Source organism: Armigeres subalbatus, chromosome 2 (genome assembly GCF_024139115.2).
Source record: "Armigeres subalbatus isolate Guangzhou_Male chromosome 2, GZ_Asu_2, whole genome shotgun sequence".
Classification (NCBI taxonomy): Eukaryota; Metazoa; Arthropoda; class Insecta; order Diptera; family Culicidae; genus Armigeres; species Armigeres subalbatus.
The window spans coordinates 260,123,286-260,133,820 of NC_085140.1; the positions used below are offsets into that span (position 1 = coordinate 260,123,286).

General features: G+C 40.9%; 1 protein-coding gene across 7 annotated transcripts in view; it reads left to right on the top strand.

Moving 5' to 3' along the window:
• Positions 1 to 10,167, top strand: part of LOC134212145 (protein numb) — a 248,052-nt gene extending 237,885 nt beyond the window's left edge. For all 7 annotated transcript variants that reach the window (XM_062689742.1, XM_062689736.1, XM_062689737.1 and 4 more), the window contains one exon: positions 6,623 to 10,167. In XM_062689742.1, coding sequence (XP_062545726.1) covers positions 6,623 to 7,936 — 1,314 coding nt within the window. In that variant the 3' untranslated portion in view covers positions 7,937 to 10,167. The remainder of the gene's footprint in view (positions 1 to 6,622) is intronic.
• The last annotated feature ends 368 nt before the right edge of the window (positions 10,168 to 10,535 follow it).

Sequence of the window (10,535 nt, forward strand, 5' to 3'; positions counted from 1 at the left end):
CTGTTCGACGAAGTCCTAGGACCTTTTAAGCACTACATGTTAATCAAAAACCCCGAGCTGTAAATTACTTTTGGAAAGGAAAACTTATTAGGAAATTAGTAATAGCAATGCCATGACATTTTTTTGACATTTCTCATCACTGCATCTGATTCATCACAGTTCTAGTCTCGTCCCGTCATTGATGAAGTCCGTGGCAATTGAGAAAAAAAACCAAAATAGAAAAATTCTGCACTATTGAGGTGTATGGACTGGACATTCACTCACCTTCTGGTCCATGTCGACTGACTTGAAGTCTATGTTTGAAAGTTGCAGCAGATATGTTGAAGTCGAAGAGTTCGTTGAAGCTCCTTGAAATAAACCTAATTGGGTCATGTAATCATTGGCGTAACTAACGAAAAATTCTAGGGGGGCTAATTTTTTGTCTATTTTTAAAGTCAAAACACAAAAAAGTTATCGTTCTCGCTCAACACTCGACCCAATTCATGTATACTGTTCGCAAACTGGCATACAGCTATTTCAACAGATCCATTGACGACTTAATATTACAAATAATGTTCATCGAGGTTCAGCGCTGACTTAAAAAATGTAGAGATGTCTTAGGACTCTCGTTTTGTACGTTTTGAAGGAACTTAGCAATAAATCCATCAGAAAGAATTACAATTTCTTTCACATTTAAATTTTTGTTGTTGCCTCTCCCTGAAATCTCTGGGCATGCCTTGATGATCTTTTTAGAAAGGCCATGCATCTTTTGGGACCATGTCACAAAGCTAAAGATCACACGTTCGGGGTAGTAAAAAATATTCCCAAAACTCTGAAAAACGTGTAGTTTTTGGCTGTTGCAGTTTTGTAACGCAGCAAAAACGAGTTCATTCAGCATCCGACGGTTTCGATAATTTATTTTACCTTTTTCAAGGATTGGAAGATTTTTTTTTGTACACAGGATTCTGTTTTACACGATTTTTTTCACCCGTAATTTTGATCGTGTGACTTCAATTTTCCACCAATATCTTTGCAATATGTTTCAAAAAATTACAAATGAATCAAAGAAAAATCACATGGTAATTAATGTAATGTAGAAAATGTAGATCGTGTAAAAACAGAATCCAGTGTACATCTATTCCTTGAAAAAGGTAAAATAAATTACCGAACCGTCAGATGTAGAAATAAACTTATTTTCGCTGCGTTACAAGACTGCAACAGCCGAAAATCACACGATCCGTTATGTATCCACAGTCGCCAAGTAATTATTCTGAAAATAACTTAAAAATATTAAAGGATTGATCATTTGCTGCATGAATTCATTGAAAATCAGAAATCAGACTTGGCCAATAAGTTTCCGGTAATCAAAGCATCCTATGTCTCTTTGAATCTAAAACAATTTGCCAAAAAAAATACGTAGTTTGAATAAATATTAAGATTCAGTAAATATTTCCCTTGAATTTTCATCAGTCAATCAAAATCTCAAAAATGGTGTTGGTTTTGTCAGTCTGTTTCTTCTACTATTTTTTCAATCAGCATTGAATCAGCTCAAAATTACTGTTCCTACTTACATTACCTTAAGTGATAATTTCTGGTGCTGGAGAATCAAGCGAAACATAACAATTGTTCAAGGTTTGAAAACTTGATAAAATAGATTCAACTAGCTCGTAGAGATATGATGGAGAGAATTCATTGCTTACAGTTACGCCTTCATGTGACCAGAGAGCTAGATGTGAGCAATTTTAATGCAAAGTAAACACAATTCTAGGGGCGGGGGGCTAATTTGGTCCTAGGTGGGGCTATAGCCCCCTGTAGTTACGCCAATGCATGTAATCCATATTCGGTGTTCCTGGTCTTAGAAACTCTCGTTGTCAAAGGATCCACTCCGCAGCATATAGGCTCAGCTGAGACAAGGTGGTCGGCGAATCGATCTCTCCTTATAGTATTTTTGCAAAGAATACAGCTTGTGAGCCTTTCTTTCTTTGCTCAAATGGTTTCGATTCCAAGAAGTCTACAGCGATCTTCATATCGTGGCAAATTCAAAGGATCACGCCAGGGAAGACCACGTAAAGCAAATCTGACGAATTTGCGTTGAATTGCTTCGATCCTAGCGATCCGAGTAGCTTGATACGGACACCATACAACGGTATTCGATTCGAGTATTGAACTCACTAAGGCACAGAACAAGGATCGAAGGCATAGCGGGTCACGAAATTCTTCTGACAATGAATGCTTTGAAATCACGTGCTATTTGGTCGGGGTTCTGCCAAAACACACCAAGCGCCAACAAAAAATAACCCATTTTTCTGCCCAAACTTTCGTTTAGCGGACGTCTTTGATCGCAAATCTTATCGAATATCCCCCAACCTTATAACAGAGGATATCATACATCAAATATACGTTTGAGTTGTTATGAAATGATTCCCGTGTTTCTTGTGCGAACAAAATATTACAAGTCAGTCAAAAAGCCGCTTGGTGCGGTTTGGCTGAACCCCGACCATTTGTACTGTGGATAAATGTTACACATCTATGAGAGCCTTGGAAAATGATCACGAAAGTTGTCATTTTGTTGCAAGGCACAATAACCTAATGCAGTGCAATGAAATCCTGTATGCAGCAAAGTCTGCCTTCTAAGCATTCTTCCAGGTACGTGGAAACCAATCGCCGAGAGAAGAGGGGCAGCAATCGATTTCACCGTTCAGAAATTTCGCAATAAACGATTTTCCGTCGCCGATCCAAGGTATCAAGACCAAGCAATTGGCATCTATCAGGATACGCAGGGAGAAGTGCGGGGTCCCTCCACGGAAGATGTCTCAATGCGAGCCAGATGAATCGTTTTTGGACACGCTCGATTCTCAAATTTCATGTTACGTCGGTGCCCATACAATGGATGAGTTTTCGAGAATTGGCCCTACAAGGGAACAATATAGTGCAATTTTAGCAACGAATCCAAGTTAACGATAAGCCTGGTAAATAATCGACGTATAATGTTAGTGAAAGCTGAGCTTTGGGTCCAACACAATGCCAAGATCTGTTATATGATCCACCTTCTTGAGGCAGCAGTTATCTATGTGGTAATCAAATGTTATCGGATCTTTAGAACGATGGAAAGTCATAGCCGCACATTTCGAAACACTGATCACAAGCTTATTTTCTTGATACCAGAGGGCAAACATATTGACCAGCGTTTGCAGATGAGTGCAGTCTTCAATGCTGTGCACGATCATGTATATTTTTAGATCATCCGCATAAATCAGCTTGCATCTAAATCCAAGAGAAGCTGCCGCGTCATTGAAAAATATAACAAACAGCTACGGTCATAAATTGCTTTCTTGCGTGGGACACCAGATTAGCTGGTGAATGGTGAGGAAGCACCAGCTACATACTGAACTCGCAATATTCTGCCAGACAGATACGACGAAAACCATGCAACGAGTCTATCCAGGAGTGTCGGAATTACTTCCTGAACTTGATACCGACCAGTCATCCATATACCGGCCGCCACAGTAGCTTCTGAGTAGCTGCGTACCGTCGTGCGGGGCTTCTTTTGACAAATCGGGGGCTACTTTGGACATTTTGAAACAAGAATTATAACGTAAGCTACTCTCAAATTGCCATTATCACCATCCGGGTGCCTTGTTGATAAATTGATGGCAACTTTCTGTTTCAAATTTGTTATTTTTTTCGTTTAGTTTTTTTGGAAAATCAAAAATCCAAAGTAGCCCCCGGAATCAAAAGTAGCCCCACACGACGGTAGTGGTTAAGATTCAGCTGCATTACTTGGTATCTTTTATCCAGTTCAATCAAAGGTAATTGCCTATTTCCGGGGATTAAACCACCCGACTTGGACGTTAATTTACAATGTTATGAAAACTCATATGTGAATATTTACGTTATGTGGAAGATATTGATTTGGAAAATGTATTGGAGGTAACCACTTTCCCTTCGATGGGACTCGAACCCATGACCCTACAGTACGCTAGACTGGTGCTTTAACCAACTAAGCTACGAAGGACCTCCGTCGGGCTTCGCAACCTACCGGCTACTGAACGAGCTCGAGATTCCCAAATTGGACGCATAGTCAAATCACTCGCAATCCATTTCTCAAGCCAATACTTCCGCTAAACGGACAATCCGTTCCTGCCATGGCGTGGTTGCGTGCCTGTTTTTTTTTGCTGGCACATAGGGAAGATCCGTTAATTACGTTACGCAAAAATTGTCTATTTTCAACCCCCTCCCTCCTATGTCATACTTTTTGTATGAATCATTTAAAATTTTTGTTTTGGATTGTCACACTTCGGACAACCCCCTCCCCCCTTGAAGCGTTACGTAATTTGTGGATGCGCCCATATCAGGCACCTCGGCACCTTGTCCCAATGCCAATGCCAATGGAGACGACGCCGCGCCGTAAGTCTGGGCTCCACTCTTAAACACCGTGACCATCCCCACCCTGGTGCGTCTAATACTGCGGACATCATCTCCAAACAACGAGAGCTTCTCTGCACTCGACTTGAGGATTTTCACGTACTTGTCCTTATTCGTCTTGAGCAACAAAGCCTCCCCTCTGCCCCTATTTTTTTAAAAATCGCTTCAGATAATCCATACCCTTGACTTTCCTCTTATCCACCATCAGCCAGGGACTGCCAGTGGCTTCCGGCCCTCGTGTGCTTTCGTTATGTCGGACGTGGATAACATGCGACATCTTCGTTCTCTGCTTTCCTCTTTTGGTAAGTTTGAGCATCTGTTTCGTTCTGTCGTTTGGTTTGTCAGAGCTGCGGGCCTACCATTACCATTGGGGATTATTATCCTTTTGGCTTCCAGCTGTCCTTCCGGTCCTCTTAGAGCGTGCCGTTTTGTTCTATTAGAGCCTGGTTTAGGCTTGTCAGCCATGTCACTTAATGGCTCCGGCTAGTTCTTCAGAGTGCCGGAGCTTCAGCTCTATGCTGATATTGTTCTTGCCACTCATGAACTAGACAATGGCGGCAAGTTGCTGAACTACTGCCCTAATACTTAGTGTATTTTGCACAGTGTCATTGACGGTCCCGCTTTGTTTGCAATTTGTTTGTGCATTTTCTTCGTTAACCGCTCCGAGTTCCATCATATGGAAGTCGAGAATTTGATCTTTAACCTTTTGACTGTGCTCTGGGGTCAATATGACCCCAGGCCACTTTGAGTGGCTGCCATATTTTTAGTTTTCAACTGATTCTCCTAATTTTTGGTAGTTTGGTAAAACTCGCTTGAAAAATCTTGAAAATATGCTCTACAGTGTCCTTTTTTCAAAAAACTTACGTTGTCTGTGCTCTGGGGTCAAATTGACCCCAAATTGAAATTGCTATAACTATTTTAATGTTTGGCCAATTTTGGATTTTTGGAGCTGTTTCGAAAGATAATTTTACCATCTTTCAGGTCGTTACCAAAGATTGACTACAGGTAGGCGGGTACTTCGCGGGGAGGGGTTTTCGTAAAAAAGGTGATTTTTCATGCTTATTTTACTTATATCTGAAAATCTTGCCCATTTTGAACTGCACCTTTTCAAAAAGGTTATGCAGGAAGGCGTCTGCTTTGACATGAGGCATTGATTAGTTTAGCGCTTGGTCGCTAGGTGGCGGTATATTTGAATTCATTATTTTAGATTCGATATATGGAATTTTCCTCATTGTAAATATTCTTATCGCACAATTTTGAAATTTGTAAAGATGACGTCTGTAACAAAGTTCGTCTGGTGGGAATAGACTGTCATGTGACGGAATAAATAATAAGGAAATTTACAAATAGGCGGCGCTAGTGTACTTGCAATATTCTTGCATATATGAAATATTGCTTTAGCTTGAGATCCCTCATACCTACACCCAAGTTGTATTCGGCAACATTGTTCAGGATGTCTAGCACTACAAAGCGGTGCTCATTATGAGCACTTCTTCCCATTTTTTAATTTGTGCGGTTAGAATATTTACACTGAGGAGAATTCTATATATCGGAATATCTTGAGTAGTCTAAAATGATGAATTCACATATACCACCACATGGCGGCCGAGTTCTAAACTTATCAACGCCTCATGCCAAAGCACATGCCTTCCTGCATAGCATTTTTAAAAAAATGCAGTTCAAAATGGGTAGGATTTTGAGATATAGGTAAAATAATCATGAAAAATCACTGTTTTTGTATCCTTTTTCACAAAAACCTCTCTTCGCGATGTACCCGGCCACCTATAGTCAATCTTCTGTAATAACCTGAAAGATGATTAAATAATCTTTCAAAACAGCTCCAAAAATCGAAAATTGGCCAAACATTAAAAAAGTTATAGCAATTTCAATTTAAATCAATTTGACCCCAGAGCACAGACAACGTAAGTTTTTTTGAGCACAGACAGAAGGTTAAAAATGACTATTGTGTATGGAAAATGTCAGAAAGGCCCGTTTATCGATCAGAATTTTATCGATGTGTTAGCCTTATTAATGATGACTGGCTATCGTAAGTCATGGAGCCCATTTTTTACAAAGGCTACAGATAGATCTTATGGATTTCATTGTTCTCGGCTACTAGTGAGAAGGATAGTGATCACACATTTGTAACATTTGCATTAATGTTGATCTTTAAAATCGCCTGTGAATGTAGATACTAAACTTCCCTTTTCTATTTCAGAACTCCCGGAGACGTGCAATTCGTGCTCAGCTTCACGTGAGCGGAGATGGGCTTCGGGTGGTCGAGGAAGACACCAAGGGACTGATTGTGGATCAAACCATCGAGAAGGTGAGCTTCTGCGCTCCGGATCGCAACACGGATCGCGGCTTCAGCTATATCTGCCGGGATGGTACGACCCGTCGGTGGATGTGCCACGGCTTTCTGGCGAGCAAAGATACCGGCGAACGTCTCTCACACGCCGTTGGCTGTGCGTTCGCCGTTTGTTTAGAGCGGAAACAGCGTCGTGACAAGGAGTGTGGCGTTACGATGACGTTCGACATGAAGAACTCGACCTTCACCAGGACTGGTTCGTTCCGTCAGCAAACGATGACGGAGAGACTGGCCAATGCCGATACTGCCGTGGTTGCTCCCACACAGAACAACAACGCATCCAAAGCTTTCAATCCATTTGCTATTGAACGACCACATGCTACACCTTCGATGCTGGAACGTCAGGGTAGCTTCCGGGGTTTCACACAGATTGGCACGGCTTCTCCCTTCAAACGGCAAATGTCGCTCAGAATCAACGATCTTCCGTCCAATGCTGAAAGACAACGAGCCTTCCTCGAGCCAACTACCCCGCATCGAACGACCGTTTCACCGATTCCAGAAATCTCGCCCCAACCGCCAACGGATACCGTTAGTCAACTCTGCCAGGAACTTAGTCAAGGTCTATCTTTACTCACTCGAAACGATACGGACGACTTCTATTTAAACAAAGTAGCAAACAATATAGCGACCACCTCCACAACTACCGCCACCGGTTCAGCAATCGTAGGAAGCTACCAACTCATTACGTCGTCCACGACTAGTCCGCACGATCCCGATGCAACCACCGTCGTCAATCCGCTACCGCCTGTCTTCGCACCCAGCTCAAACTCGCTCACGCAACCAACGATTCCTCCTCGGTCAGTTTCCCCGATCAAACAGCAAACGGTAGACCTTTCTTACAGCTCCACGCTCACCGGCTCCAATTCCATCGCATCCAACAGCATACTATCGGCTGGCACCGGTTCCTCCCCGCAGAAGGTGGTCCCGGTGGAAACGGCCTCCCCGCTACCGAACCCGGAACAGTGGCTCGGCCAGATAGTGAAGAATGTGTCCCCATCGCCGAGGCGTGCTCCTTCGCTGCATTCGCGGACAAAGTCGCTGAACGCGGCCGATCCCTTCGACGCCGAGTGGGTGTCCGATGTGGCCAAACCGGAGATCCACAGCACGAACCCGTTCATTTCGCCCCCGAAACCCCCGGCGCAAAGTTTTCAGGTGCACTTGTGAAACCTGGCGAGCGGGTGGCGGGCTGAGGACGCAAATGGTGCTTGAACGCAGTGTTAGGATTAGGATTTTTTTTGTTAGGAATTGTGAAGCCGCAGATAGTAGTTTGTTGACGAAGGATGATGCCGGGGGTGGGGAGGATGATATGGATGTGATCTATCGGATAGGGAACGGTACTTACTCGAAACTACTCAAACATTCTGATAGCATTTATTTTTATTCCCTTATTGAATGCGGAATATATGGGGGATGCGCGTGTTAGGGAATGTAGTTACAGGAAGGAAACCCAATGGAATATGGAGGTGTACAAACGATTCCATTTAAAAAAGAAAGATCTTACTTGTGTTGAGCATTGAGTTGTATTTCACAGCTCTGAATTATAAACGCAATCTTTTATTCAGATCGACGGCCAAATTCTGTGCACTCTTGAAAGGGAGAATTTTTTTTTTGGACATTTATCCCTTTTGTCGTCTCCCCAGACTATATAACTCAGTCGAATTTCAACCAAATGGCTAGGATTTTGAACGGCTTGATTGGCTTGAATTGAGATTTGTGAATACAGTACAGGTCGAAAGAAACATTATTCAATTTAAAAATGAAAAATGAATGTAGAACCCGAAGTTGTGGCAGTTTTACACGTTATTCACGGATGTACTCCCACGTTTCACGAAATGTGCAGAATTCACAAGACACAGGTGGAGAACTGAAATACAAATCAAAGCTTGTCCTCTCATGGCGTATTTTGAGAAACATTCACAGCTAAATCGGACATCATGGACCTCTCACAGTCAAGTTTTATACAACTTAACGAACTCAGATTATATCTGTGGCTATGTGAATGTATGTATGGGCACTTAACCAATGCTTCGACTTAGTTTTCTTAATTGAACCATTTGTATCCCTCCAAAATATTGATTTCTCTGAAAAAACTAAAAAACCTATTGAAAAAATCACTAAATCCAACGAGCAAGTGTAAGTTGAAAATAGATTATCAAAATAGATATGAACACGCAGCTTTAAAAGCTTCATCCACATATGTCTGTATATCTTTGATAGAAATGAATAGGAATCGGAATAAGAGGTCGAAGGAACATTGCTTTAGCACTTAACAAAGTTAAGACAAAGTCTAGAAATCATATGGAGAACTTGAATCAAACACCATACAAACGTATTCCAATATACCGTAGTAGTAGTACTAAAAACAAAACAAACTTACCCAATAGTAAATAAAATATTTAGTAGATAAAATCTCACATAGTAAGACACGCAGCATAGAATACAAACTGTTCGCATCCTACCGTTAAGTGCACAAAGACAAACACCACCTTTTCTTTCAAACAAAATATGAAATGGTTTAGTAGAGCGGAGTAAGCGCAAAGCCATGTTATAATGATCAAAACTATCGAAACTGGAGATGAAAGTTCATTACGGTACTTAACATACCACACATTTACCCGACTAGATCGTAAATTAAGATAACTGAAGAACCTGTGTTTGAGCTGCTTTTGAGCAGTAGAGATACATTAGTTGAAATTTATTCGAGTATTGTGATCAATGTGTAAATTATACAAACCACACAGCAAAAAGCTATAAACTAATAATATTGGAATCTTAATGATTTAGGACATGATCCATTGTGGAGAAGTTGATTCCGTGTAAGAAACGAAAATTTCTGTTGATTTTTCCATTTAGAATGGCCCTTTTTAGCTAGCCTCATGAAGTTATTTTTTATTAGGTGGGAAACATTTCGATCATTTAGGGAAACGCTGACTGTACTTAGTGAAGCACACAGATACGGAGTCAACTGGAATAAATTGTTCAATGTAAATATTCGTTCGTAGTGCGGATTAGTTTAAGTGCTTCATATGTAGATAGCTGTACATAAATACAAAAACGTATTCAAATAAACTTCTGTTTTCAGAGCGAAACTGCACATTCTGATCAGTGTTATAAACGATAAATATCAAACATTTACGCAACGAGCAGCTCGTAAGCCACATCGTAGTATTTATGGAAAATATTTTGCGGCTTCTTTTGAGGCACTTCCGTCTGAAATTACTTTCAACATATTTTTTCGGTGGAATTAATGTTCTATATGTATGATAGATGTATCGATGCCCAACTATACTAAAATATCTGCATATGGCTGTACAGAAGGAACAAGATCTTGTATTATAATTTCCAGTATGTTATAAGTGTACTTTATAGGAACAAATAAATGCCTTGTAAAATTATTTCTTTCGTTCTTTTATTTCTATTTTATTATGTTGCTCGTATGCATCTCGCCCATTTTCAGTTTCATAGCTCAACGAAATATTTCAACCATTCGAACAGTTCCCTTCCCATGGTTTGCGTCTACGAAAACTGTACTACGCTCAAAGCCGGTTTATTTAACTTTGCTAAACGCATACGTCGCAGAGTGAATCGAATATATACGACATATCAATTTCTAATACCTTAACCACCAGCCTTCAGTCCGAGCTCTTCTACAAAGTTTTATACAGAAATACAGATCCTATCAGATGAATATCTATTGCAATCCTACATTTACCACCACAGGAAATACCATGTCATCGGATGTTTTATCATTGATTCATGAAGT